The sequence below is a fragment of the Haplochromis burtoni genome, unplaced genomic scaffold, assembly GCF_018398535.1.
Source record: "Haplochromis burtoni strain Fernald_Lab_line unplaced genomic scaffold, NCSU_Asbu1 Contig_15, whole genome shotgun sequence".
Taxonomy (NCBI): Eukaryota; Metazoa; Chordata; class Actinopteri; order Cichliformes; family Cichlidae; genus Haplochromis; species Haplochromis burtoni.
This window is the reverse complement of record NW_024582376.1, coordinates 2,746,918-2,760,373: the sequence shown is the minus strand read 5'-3', so window position 1 is coordinate 2,760,373 and position 13,456 is coordinate 2,746,918. Positions and strand designations below refer to the sequence as shown.

Below are 13,456 nucleotides of genomic sequence, written 5' to 3'. Positions count from 1 at the left end.
GTGTGTGTGTGTGTGTGTGTGTGTGTGTGTGTGTGTGTGTGTGTGTGTGTGTGTGTGTGTGTGTACAAATACATAGATCCGTTCAAGTCAGGTGATAACGCATTTAGTGTAACTTATGTTTGTCTTTCTTAATGTATCATATGAAAGGCTCAGAGAGAAAGGCCCTTCAACACTTACGCAACGTAAACAGCTAATAATACTTGCCCTTACCATACCCTAATGAGATACAGTGTGTGCGTTTGTGTCTGCGCTTCTCAAACAGTCAGTCCATGTGATGGTAAAACACAATAAGCCTCTTAGGTCTAATCCTGCCCCGTTGGGAAGGCAGTGTCTCACACATGCCACGCACACATACGTGCACACATACGTGCACACATACGTGCACACATAGCGCCAACGTGGCCAAATCTGACAGTTCTTTGGTTTAATGCCATCAAAATCCTGAAAGAGAAAAGTGATAAAAAAAAACATTTATTGTTATTGTCCCAAAGCAACCTGTTTGGTCAACAATATTACAGGACAGTAAAAAAGTCATCATCATCATCATCATCATCATCTTTATTCATTAAGCATTCTAAAACAACCACAGGTGATGCAAAGTGCTGAACATTGGAACAAAATAATAAAATTATATAATACATTTATAAAAAAACAAATGAAAGCAAAAAGCAAAGTAATTAATTAATTAGTTAGTAGCTAATTTAATTACAAGAAAAGCTAAGTCTCGCTGAGGCTGAAAATCAAAGGATAAAATTGGGGTTAAGACGTGTTTTAAAAGTGGACAAAAATTCTTTATCGTAATTTAGATTTTCAGCACATGAGAGCAGCAAATGAGAGGTAACAGCATCCGAAATTATATGAGAATGAGAATGTTTGCTTTGACCCAATACAATGTTTCTTTAAAAAAAAATAACAATAAAATAAAAATCAACAACACACAACAAAAAGGAGAAACTGAAGACATGTTAATGTAATGTGGCATATAAATGCACAGGAAGAGAGGAGAATTGCTTTTTGCACCATGGGAGGTCTCCCACCAGCCTGAATTTACAGCAGGAAAAACCAAGTTGTGGTCCAGAGCCATCCATAAGCTTCAAAAACAGCCACAACGAGGCAAGATTTTCAGTGCTGCTTTGGTGTCCGGTTGTAGATCCTAAGCAGGTATGCAACTGATGCAGTTCTCCAAACAATAACATGTAGCTTTGTTGTTGATGATGCCCTGCATAGGTCAAATACAGAATAGTTGAAAAGTGCAGTCCAGAGCAGGAAAGTGGAAGGCAGATGTGTTCCCCATGAAAGAGAAAACCTTTGGTTGGCTCTAAAAGGCCCCTGAAAAGTCTAGAGAGGAACAACTAGAGAGAGAAAGCGAGATCATATTTCTCATATATGCGCTTCTCTTTATTATTTCCCAGTGTAATCCAGAATTGAATCCTTCTCTTCACATACAAAGGCTTGAATGATTAGGCGACATTGTCTGTGCTGCTCATAGGGGACTGTCAGATTGTTTGGGGCTTTCAAGGTATAAAACCTGAAGCAACTGTTATTGTTAGCTGCCAATATGAAAACTAAATACAACTGAAATTAATTAAATTGAACTGAATTGGGTGACTGTGGGAAATTATTTTTGTTTGTAACACCGCTCCCTGGTGATTGTAGGATCCGTATCTTACAATACAAAGCACCTTTGCTTCTCTATATAAATGCATGTAGAAGTTGATCTGCAAAGCTGTCTGTAGGCTCTGCATAGAACCAGAGCAAAACTATGTTTAAGCCATTAAACTTCAACTTTAGTTAAAAGTTAAATAAAGAAAAGCTATTTCTAAACAACCCTAACATACAACTCATGCATACAATAATAGGATCACCATATTGTTTTCTGTATTGTTTTGTGAGATTTCTTTATCTGAAGGTAAGTATATGCATACTCAAACCAATCACAAAAACAATTCAATCACTCGCCAGAAATGAGACTACATAACTGCCGCTGTCAAACCTGACTCTGGGCGTATCTTCCGGTGCACATAAGTACAAACATATGAGAGATTAGTGAGTTGCTTTGAAAGTTAGAAACTTTGAGTAACGTGTTTAGCTTCTGCTTTGTGTGTCTATCCTTTTGAGCGACTCAGACAATTCCCTGAGCTCAGCGTGACCTGAACGTCTGTCTTGGCTTTCACTGAAGTAGCTGAAGTAGGGAGTTTTGTATTGTGACTTCTCTCGGCACAGAGGAAGATAAAAACGTGCAAAAATGGCTTTCCTGGCACCGCTGTGATGTTACACCGGTGACTATTCTTCAGCGCAGAGCTGGCTTTTATGAATGTGAGACCGGTTCGGGCCTGCCTGTAACAACAGATATGACTGTTTCTTGGAGTGTAACAGAAGTCTGTGGTTAACTGACAGTTGGTTTTGTATCATGTACAAAACAACAGAAGAACCTAAGACACATTTTTTTTCTTTTTTTCTGTCTTCAGATTACCTCTGCTCTCCAGAAGAAAACGTCCACATGATCGACTTCACCAGATTTAAGATCCGTGACATGGAAACGGGGACTGTCCTCTTTGAGATCACCAAACCTCCGACACCAGGTGAGCTCCAACGTGCAGAAACTAGATAACACATTATATGGCAGGTCCAAAAACCTTCCAGTATGTCAGATGGTTTATTGGTTCATCAGTTTAATAGGAAAAACCTGCACGCATATGTGCATAGCTCAAATAAGCCGAGCAAGGGCTGGAACTCAAAAGGCTGACTGCTTTTTGTTGTTTTTATTCATCTTGTCTTCAGCTGGTGGTAAAAAGCAGTGTGACCCCAATGCCGGCCGTTTTGTCCGATACCAGTTCACCCCGGCTTTCCTACAGCTGCGGCAGGTTGGAGCCACGTAAGTCCCCATGTGGTGTAATATCCGATCAACCCTGCTGCGACGACTGAGGGAACGTACCGGAAGTAGGATGTGTGTAGGCTCTGGTGTCACAGGCAGCAGGCTGACAGCGATGAGTGTGAACAGAGTGGCCCAGCCCATCTGCTGAGTCGGGCACCAAGTAGCCAAAACTGCTCATCATGAGACTGAGTGCAGATTTCAAACCAACACATCAACTGACTAATCTAAACTGGGATTAGCCCTAAATTTGTATCATTATTATTGGTAGTAGTATTATCATCATCATTATTATTATTATTATTATTTGGATTATGTGTGTGTTAACCTGTAGAGTAAATGGTTTTAGTGCATTTGACAGCTGGATGGATGGACCCAAAATGTAGGCCTTAGAAAATGGAAAGTAAACTCAAAATCAGCTTTAATGCTGTGTTTTTACTAAAATACAAAATAATGCAGGTCAAGAACAAACTTCCCAAAACTACAACTCTTATAAGAAAACACACAAGGAGGAAAGACTGAGACAATAGATATACACCGGAGAGGAAACAGGTGGGAGGACAGCTGAAACCAATCAGAGATGGGCGACAGGGGAAGTAGGATTAAATGCAAACCACTAGTGACAGGAGACTATCAAAATAAGACAAGAAATAACTAACACTGAGACCAAGACTCAAATATACAATTATATAGTTAGGGCTGGATCCCTTTGTTAGTGTACAATAGGCTTAGGCTGCTGGGGACTTGGGACCATGATGCACTGGGTTTTTCTTCTTCATTCACCTTTTTTCACTCCGCATTTAATCATTAGTTATTCATCTCTGTGTTTTCCACAATGTGCCTTTTGTCCTGTCTTCTCCCCCTCGTCCTCAACTGGTCGCAGCAGATGGCTTCCCTTCCCTGAGCCTGAAGTTTCTTCCTGTTAAAAGGGAGTTTTTCCTTCCCACTTTCGCCAAGTACTTGCTCATGGAGGTAGTCTTTTTGTAGGTATATAAAAAGCACCTTGAGGTGGCTGCTGTTGTAATTGCTGTTCTATATAAATGAAATTGAATTCAAAAGAGGTCAAAACATAAGATGGAAGGAACAGAATTTGGAATACAAAAGGGAATTTAAAAACCTGTCGTCAGCTAAAACAAGCAGGGAACTAAAGGCACAGATAAGAAATCATAAACACAAGGAAAGTAAAACTAACAACATAAACAGAGAGTTCCTATCTGAAAACTAAAAGGAAGTCATAAACCCACAAAACACAGACCAAACCTAAAGGTCTTTGCAACAAAGGGTCAGAACTAAAGTCGTGAAAACAACAACCAAGATTGAAAAAAAAGACCCATAAACACTAAGAAATACAGCAAGCTAAATATCAATATTATAGAGTATAGAAACATAAAACAAGATAAGAATACAAAATTAGAGAAAACCCAAAACTCCCCAAAACTCAAAATCCCTGACAGTCTTCATTTTTTAATTTTATAACTTCGATTTATCCTTTTTATCATTTCTAATCACATTTAATTCACCAAACTATGTTTTTTTAAGCCTCCTTTATGGGTGTGCTCCAGAGCAAGCTAAACAAAACCAGGCCTTCTTTGCATTACCAGGCTTAACAAAATCTGAAACCTCAGTCAGAGATAACAGGTATCACGACCATGATTATCGACTCTCTTATTTAACTCAGACTTTCAGCTTCAGGCTCACATAAAAGTTTGATGTGTTGTTTTGCTCTTCTTCCAAGCAAAAAGGGGATCGATGGCACATGGTCTGCTCCAATCAGAGACATTATCAGAGGAACAGGTGATGGAGATGTAAGCAGAATGTAAAAATATAACAGTAAAGAATAATTAAGACAAGAGAGCAGTGCAGAGTGTTGTAAGTAAAGTGATTCGCTCGTCACAACCGCATAAAAATAATAAAGCTAATGTGTTTATTTTTTCACTGCTATTTATTTCTAATGTGAAAGTTACTTGTTAGAGCTCTGAAGCAACCAATGCAATTAAACACTAAAGGCTACTCAGCGTGTTCAGATCTGACACTCTCCCATAACCTAATAAAGGAGACTTGCATCCTTTCTGCTTCCATAGGAATTAAGAGGCTTTAGTAGCAGCCAGGTGCTGCTTATCGGATGTCTGTGAACTTCAGGCCCTCAGACTGTGCTGCATTAAAAACAGACATGATTCTGTCAGGAATCAGGAACTCTTCCAGAAATCGTTTTCTTTGATCACAGTTTGTTGTGAATTCCACAAATCAGTCAAAAAAGACATATCCATCCATAATCTAGAAACACCACCATATTCTTCTCCTAAAAGTCCAGCAGCTGCTCTCCTCAGTTCCTACATTTTACAAACTGTTATAAGAGGTGATGTTACACGGTGGTGAACACAAACCCTGTCCCAAATTTTTCCAGACGTGCTGCTGCCATCAAATTCAAAACAAGCTTTTTCTTAAGATGTTACATTTTCTCAGGTTAAGTACTTGATATGTTTTCTGTGTTCTGCTGTGAGTAAAATATGGAATTTCTGAGATTTGCAAATAATTGCATTCAGTTTTATTCACGTTTTAAGCAGCCACCCTTTTTGGAATTGGGTTTGCAGATAATCTAGATTGATTGTTACTAGGCTTTTCCCTTGTTGCGTTATTACAACTGTTATCATAAGTGTCAAAAGCAGCGACAGCAGTTTGTATTTCCATTCCCTTACTCGTTGGTGGGTGTATTTTGTCCACTTTGTGTCTCTGCAGAGTGGAGTTCACTGTTGGTGACACCCCCATCAACAACTTCCGTATGATTGAGAGACACTACTTCCGCGATCAGCTGCTAAAGAGTTTTGATTTCGAGTTTGGCTTCTGCATGCCCAGCAGCAAGAACACGTGCGAGCACATTTATGAGTTCCCCACGCTGTCCGAGGAAATGAGTGAGTGTCACACACTCCGACGCACTCGAGACAAATACCCCCGCCCCATGTTTAGATGGATTTGATGTTTTAGAACGCTGTGTGCTGTCTCTCTCCCTCTCTCAGTGCGTGAGATGATCCTGCACCCTTACGAGACGCAGTCTGACAGCTTCTACTTTGTGGACAACAAGCTGGTGATGCACAACAAGGCAGATTATTCCTACAGCGGAGGGCCGTAGGAAAGCCTCCATCCTGCAACCTTCCACCATTTCTCTCTTTCTCCTTCCCTGTTTTAGACATTTTCGATAATCCAGCTATCACTTCAGGACCAGAAACAGATGAACTGATGGACAAATCACTGGCATTAAATACTCATGTCTCCTTCCCTGTTAAGCTCCATGCATTTCCATTCAGGTACTGAGCTGCCCGGCCAATCAGATTTCTCCCTTTGCCTCTTTTTTTTTTTTTTTTTTTTGCAGAAACACTGAATTCTGCAAGTTTTATCCTCATTTTGCATCAGCGTGCGTGAGTGAGTGTGTGGGCAGCAAACACATGCGGTGTCTGTACATAGTGTTGATTTCTGTCTGTATATGTGGGTTCCAGTTTCTCATCAGGAAAACTTTTTTATTTTATTTTGTGTGTTTTGGAAGAGAAACCGAAGTCAAACAGACGAGGCGGAAACACAGAATGAGACAAAGGAGGAAATGAAATTGCCCTAAAAGCAGTATGAATAAAAAAATCAGATGTATATTTACAGTATATAGTTTGTATAGGAGTCTCACTGTATTTGTACTGCAGAGGTTCAGCGAAGTCTTTGTAGTGGCACACACATCTGAATGATTCGGTCCTCCTCCTGTGATCTGCCATCGTTCAGTTGAATGACGGCACTGTGTACTCTGTCTTTGTGAATGTATCACTTGTTGTCATATATTTTCATGTCCGTAGTACTACTACTACTGTAGTGCGTGAGGAGTATTTTTTAAATAAATAGCCATTTTGGAAAAAGTGTCAGAGAGTTACACTAGCCCAAAGTCAGATACCAATTTTGATATCCAGTACGATCTCTGTAGTACTGAGCACTGTGTATACTTTAATTACAATAAATGTTTTAAGCAAAAAAATAAATAAAAGTATGTAAAAAAGTTTTGACAACCAAAATTCCATAACTGCAATAAATGTGGGATTTTTGTGGGACCTTGATATTTGCTGTTTTTTTTTCCATTAACAGTGAGGTTCACTCCAAATACACCCACTAAAAAAGAAAAAAGACCTAAAGTTGAGGTACAGACGATACTATTGACTGAACTTGATTACCTTTAAATGGACTGCAGTGGTTTATAAATTCCCTAGACTGCAGACTTTCCATTTAACATCCTCTACACTTTAAGATCCGCAGGTCGTTTGTGTGCTTTTACTTGGAATTCTTCTTCCTTTGACTTATTTGATGTAGAAAACAGTCAAATGCACACAGAAAGTAAAGCATGTCCAAAGATTATTCCTAACACGCAACAAGCAAAACGTGTTTTTGTCGCCATCTTCTGTAGCAACAGTCTTACTGCACCGTTATTATTGCATCTCCCACTGTATCACTCATCAATCATCAGCATCTTTTCTTTCTTTTTTTCTCTCAGCACATACTGTGCATGGTTCGAGCCAGTGAGTACATGATACACAGACTCTGGTCAATGGTGTGTAAACATGAAACAACAAGGGGTTTTTTGGACACCCAGAGGCAGTGGAAACCTTTCAGAGCAAAATTAGCAACCATGTAAGGTCATATTTCCAACCACCTGGTTTCATCCAAATATCTATCATCGACAGAATATTCTAACGGTTTCCAACTGTTTTCTTCTAATAGCAGGTAAAAGCAGGTGTAACTAATCACATTAATGAAGCTTGGTGCTGTTCTGCTTAGAAACTAAGCCTTCATTAACGTGATTAGTAACACCTGCCTTATCTTGCTGACTAGTTCAAATCAAAAACAGCTGCTGTGAAGAAGGTTTGTTGTGTTTGTTTGCTGCTTGTTGCTGATCAGGGAGTGAGCCGCAGGAAGAAACAATGAACCAAAACAGGAAATCTTTAAGTACGACAGTTCAGCGAAACTCTCTTTATAGACAGGTGTGGAATACACCAGGCACAGACACACGCACACACAGGTAGGTACAGCCAACTTCCACATTTATTTAAGTGTTGTTGTTTTCACAGCTGACTCAGTCACACAGTCTGACAGCTCACGAGCCCAGCTGATCTCTCTCTGGCCGCTCCTCCTCGTCTCACTATAAACACAGCGGAGGGAGACCATCATCAGTCCATAAACAACATCAGCTGTTCTTACCGGCCTCGCAGCGCCGCCCTGTTGAGCCTTCCGCTCCACTCCTCCCCTGCAGCTGCGCCCGGGGCCACGCCTCCGCCACACACCCCCACCGCCCGTTCGAGGCCGGGGAGCCGTCCGGCCGAGCCAACTCCCCCCCCCGCGAGCGAGAGAGGAAATCGGCCACTGCCATCTGCGCCCCCGGCCTATGGATCACCTTGAACTTAAAGGGCTGCAACGCCAGATACCACCGGGTGATCCGGGCGTTGGCATCCTTCATGCGGTGGAGCCACTGCAGCGGGGCGTGGTCCGAACAGAGGGTGAATGAGCGTCCCAGGAGGTAATAGCGCAGGGAGCCGACCGCCCACCGGATGGCCAGGCACTCCTTCTCCACGGTGCTGTACCGGCGCTCGCGCTCTGCTAGCTTCCGGCTGATGTATAGGACAGGGCGGTCGGCCCCCCTCACCTGCTGGGACAAAACGGCTCCCAGCCCTCTGTCCGAGGCGTCAGTCTGCAGAACAAAAGGGAGGGAAAAGTTAGGAGTGTGAAGCAGCGGCTCCCCACAGAGAGCCTTTTTCACCTGCACAAACGCCGCCTGGCACGGCCCCGTCCACTGGACCAGATCCGGGGCACCCTTTCGAGTGAGATCGGTCAGGGGGCTGGTTAGCTGCGCAAACCCCGGCACAAAGCGACGATAGTAACCCGCCAACCCCAAGAACCGTCTCACCTCCTTTTTCGTCCTGGGGCGCGGGCAGGATGCGATAGCCGCCGTCTTCTCCACCTGTGGACGCACCTGCCCGCCCCCCAGGTGGTACCCCAGATACTGCACCTCCCTCCGTCCAACCGCGCACTTCTTCGGATTGGCCGTGAGCCCCGCCCCCCTCAGGGACTCCAGGACCGCGGCCACCCGCAGCACATGCTCCGCCCAGGTGTCGCTGTGGATGATCACGTCATCCAGGTAGGCGGCAGCATACGCTGCGTGCGGACGCAGTACCCGGTCCATGAGACGCTGGAAAGTGGCCGGGGCCCCGAACAGGCCAAACGGAAGCGTCACGAACTGGTACAAACCGTACGGAGTGGAGAAGGCCGTTTTCTCCCTGGCCTCGGCAGACAAGGGAATCTGCCAATAGCCCTTGGTTAAGTCCAGTGTCGTGAAAAAGCGGGCCGTGCCTAACCGGTCCAGGAGCTCGTCGACCCGAGGCATGGGGTAGGCATCAAAGCGTGACACTTCGTTCACCCTGCGATAGTCGACACAGAACCGTATAGACCCATCCTTCTTCGCCACCAGAACGATGGGGCTACACCAGGCGCTGTGCGACTCTTCTATTACTCCCATCCTCAGCATTTCCGCCAATTCCCTCTGCACGATTTTTCGCTTATGCTCCGGGAGCCTGTAGGGCCGTGAACGCACCGTCACGCCGGGCTGCGTCACGAAATGGTGCTCGATGAGGGACGTCCGGCCGGGCAGGGGGGAGAACACGTCCGCAAAACGCTGTTGCAACGCGACAACATCCGCTCTCTGGGCCTGTGTGAGATGGTCATCACAAGGGAGGGAGGTGGGAATGATAGAATTTGGCACCTCAGGCCCCAACTCATCTCTCTCCTTCACCAAGCTCACCAGAGAAGCGGTTTCAACCTCTCGCCACAGTTTGAGGAGATTGAGGTGATAAATCTGCGTGGCTCCTCCCCTGTCCGACCGAGCGACCTCATAGTCCACGTCCCCGACTCGCCGTGTGACCACAAAGGGTCCTTGCCACTTGGCGAGCAACTTCGAGCTGGAAGTAGGGAGTAACACAAGCACTTTATCTCCCGGTGAAAATTGCCTGAGCCTAGCCCCTCTGTCATACAGGCGTTGCTGACGCTGCTGAGCCTGGAGCAAATTCTCCCGTGACAACCTCCCCAAAGTGTGGAGTTTTGCTCTCAGGTCCAACACGTACTGAATCTCATTTTTGGCGGGGCTCGGACCGTCCTCCCAGCTTTCTTTAATCAGGTCGAGCACCCCACGTGGCCTCCTGCCGAACAGCAGTTCAAAGGGAGAAAATCCCGTGGAGGCCTGGGGCACCTCCCGCACTGCGAATAACAGAGGGTCTAGCCAGTGATCCCAATTGCGTTCATCCTCGTTAATGAACTTCCGAATCATGGACTTTAAAGTCTTATTCAGCCGCTCCACCAGCCCGTCAGTCTGAGGGTGGTAGACACTGGTCCGAATAGATTTAATGCCCAGTAATTCGTACAGTTCCCGCAGTGTACGAGACATAAACGACGTGCCCTGGTCAGTCAGTATCTCTTTCGGGATTCCGACTCGGGAGATGACCTGAAACAGTGCCTGCGCCACACTCTTTGCAGAGATGGTGCGCAGCGGAACTGCTTCCGGGTACCGCGTTGCGTAATCCACCAGGACTAACACAAAGCGGTAGCCGCGTGCACTCCGGTGAAACGGCCCGATGAGGTCCATGCCGATGCGCTCAAACGGGACCTCAATGAGGGGGAGAGGGCGCAGCGGCGCCTTCGGTATGGCCGGCTGGTTAACAAGTTGGCAGTCCGGGCAGGACGCGCACCAGCGGCGCACATCCGCTCGGATGCCCGGCCAATAAAATCGGGCCGTTATTCGCTCCAGAGTTTTCTCATAGCCCATATGCCCTGCCATGGGGTTATAGTGGGCCGCCTGGAAAAGCGTTTCCCGGCGGCCCTGCGGCACCAACAACTGGGTGTGTGTTTCCTCTGTCTGAGTGTCACGACTCACTCGATATAATCGGTCGTTTAATAAGACGAAACGCGGGTAGGTCTGCGCGGCCTCAGGGCGCACCACGTGACCATCAATAGCCATCACTTGGTCAAAGGCTGAGCGTAGGGTGCCGTCACGAGACTGCTCCAGTGGGAAATCACCCATGGGGGACACTTCCGGGGCCGGCGGGACGTCCCGTGAGGGACCCGCCGGCTCCTCCCCCCCGGAGTCAGTGTCGGACGACCCCGCGTCACCGCTGAACGCCGCGCACACGCTACACCCCGCTTCCGGTCGTGATCGCACCCCCGCGTACTGCCCCAGTAGCTGATGAAACCCCGGCCAATTGGTACCCAGAATCAGGGGGTGCGACAGGCGCGGGCTAACCGCCGCCGTTACTCTATGCGTTTTGCCCTTATACTTCAATAACAGCGGCACTATGGGATACTTGTGAACGTCACCATGCACACACCTCACCTCCACCCATTCTGCCTCCAGCAATGCCCCGGGGCGAACCAAGCTTTGGTGTACGAGGGTCTGCGTGCAGCCCGTGTCCACCAACGCCTGGCGTATACCCCCTCGAGTCCTTACCGGAATACTGTATGTCCCTCCTGGACCGGGGGAGGGTGCTGGGGCGCCAGCAACACGAAACACCTGCCCCACTTCCATAAGCGGACAATCCCTCCTCAGGTGCCCCGGCTGCCCGCACTTCCAACACTCCGGCCCCGGCGTCTGTGCTGCTCTCCGTGGCTCGGGGGCGGCTCCACTTGGCTCGGTTCCCCTGGACGGCACCAACGCCGCGAAAGGGTTAGTGGGGCTCAGCGCCGGCAGCCGTTCTGCCTGCCCTGGTGTCGGCACACGGCGCCTCGGGGCCGGCACTGGGGCCTGTTTGTTCGGCCTCCGCCCGGCGTCCCCGGGTTCCCCTGCTCCAGCGGCAAGGTGGTCCTCCGCCAGCGTCACCGCTACCTCCAAGCTTGCGGGCCGGTGGCACCGGACCCATCTCGCCGTCTCCGCTGGCAATCCCTCCGTGAACTGCTCCAGCACCACCTTGTCCACCAGCTTCGTCTCCCCCTCCGATGTTCCCGGTTGCAGCCAGCGTACCGCCGCGTCGCGCAGCTGCCGGGCCCAGGCGAATGGTCGGTCCGTTGTAGCCAGCCGACAGGCCCGGAACCGCCGGCGGTGGTCTTCGGCGGTGAGCCCCAGCCTGTCCACCACCGCCCGGCTCACGTCCGCGAAGCTGCTCCTCGACGCCGGAGGCAGACTCAGGGCCGCTGTTTGTGCCTCCCCGGACAGCAGGGGAAGCAGCCGCGGAGCCCACTCCTCCCGCGGCCATTGGCAAGCCTCCGCCGTGGCACGGAAGGTCTCCAAGAAAACCTGTGGGTCGTCCCCGTCCCCCATCCGGGGCACCGCCACCGACAGTGGCGAGGGCTTCGGCGTGGCAGCGGCCCCGACCAGCCGCTCCAGAACCTGCGTCTGCCGGTCCGTCTGCTCCCGCAGCGCGGCCAGGTGGGCACGCTGGTCGGCCGCCTGGTCCCGGCTCATCGTCGCCATCTCCGCCAGCATCTGCGCCAAGAATTGCAGAGGCTGGGCGGGTGGCGCGGCCTGTGGGTCGGACATTTCCCCACCGGCACTCTCCTGGGTTTCGGCACCACTTGTGGAATACACCAGGCACAGACACACGCACACACAGGTAGGTACAGCCAACTTCCACATTTATTTAAGTGTTGTTGTTTTCACAGCTGACTCAGTCACACAGTCTGACAGCTCACGAGCCCAGCTGATCTCTCTTGGCCGCTCCTCCTCGTCTCACTATAAACACAGCGGAGGGAGACCATCATCAGTCCATAAACAACATCAGCTGTTCTTACCGGCCTCGCAGCGCCGCCCTGTTGAGCCTTCCGCTCCACTCCTCCCCTGCAGCTGCGCCCGGGGCCACGCCTCCGCCACAACAGGCTTTATAAACCTGAGAGGAGCTGCTTTGCTTTTCTTCAAATTTTAGTTACAGTTGTTATTGCATAATCATAGCTGGTTGAGAAAAATTCTAATAATAGAAAATGTTATTAACACGATCGTTTACAGCTATTTTGTTTTATTCATTTTATCAACCACATAGAAGAGCTCATAAGTGTGCACAGATTCACACAGGAGCAGTTGATTTATTCACATTTATTTGTACTGGATTTTTTTTTTTTTTTTACAAACAGTAAAAAAACTGATAATTCCTTAAACTACCTAAAAATACTGGGATACACAAAAATACCAATGTGACAACACACTCTGGGAGGTGTAAATAAATAGATACATTCAAATATATATATATATATATATAGTTTTGCAAGAGAGCTTTATGCTTATTAAGTACTTTAATTACAGTTTTAATTCAGCCATTTCTCTTTTTATCCTCTGTGTATCAAACTTTTTTGGCTAATTATGAAGAGATTCAAAAAACTCCAGCAACAACAATATCGCTTGACTGATATATTTCTGGTTTTCATGGGGGTTTTTTTTGTTAACCTCTTTCTTTGCGATGACCTGATTAAGGTGTTACTGGGGTTTTGATCCATCTGAGTTTATCCTCCATCCACTTTGTAAACCTCTAATACTGAATAGTCTAATTCATCAGGAGCTATAAGAAGAAATGGAGGCGGAAAAATGTTTCAGAC

General features: G+C 47.3%; 2 protein-coding genes across 2 annotated transcripts in view; one reads left to right on the top strand and one right to left on the bottom strand.

The window, feature by feature from the left end:
- The window catches only part of unc119a (unc-119 homolog a (C. elegans)), a 23,626-nt gene extending 16,666 nt beyond the window's left edge, over positions 1-6,960 (top strand). The window contains exons 2-5 of the mRNA XM_005915918.2: positions 2,469-2,582; positions 2,782-2,875; positions 5,609-5,781; positions 5,887-6,960. Coding sequence (XP_005915980.1) covers positions 2,469-2,582; positions 2,782-2,875; positions 5,609-5,781; positions 5,887-5,999 — 494 coding nt within the window. The 3' untranslated portion in view covers positions 6,000-6,960. The remainder of the gene's footprint in view (positions 1-2,468; positions 2,583-2,781; positions 2,876-5,608; positions 5,782-5,886) is intronic.
- Positions 6,961-8,053: 1,093 nt separating this feature from the next.
- On the bottom strand, positions 8,054-12,487 carry LOC121814078. Its single transcript, XM_042218130.1, has one exon. It carries the CDS (start codon positions 12,408-12,410, stop codon positions 8,082-8,084), a length of 4,329 nt encoding a protein of 1,442 aa, XP_042074064.1. The 5' UTR covers positions 12,411-12,487; the 3' UTR covers positions 8,054-8,081.
- Positions 12,488-13,456: the final 969 nt, after the last annotated feature.

What these genes read in the sequence shown, in the direction of transcription:
- LOC121814078 (XM_042218130.1), bottom strand. Translation starts at nt 12,410, where the DNA reads ATGTCCGACCCACAGGCCGCGCCACCCGCCCAGCCTCTGCAATTCTTG.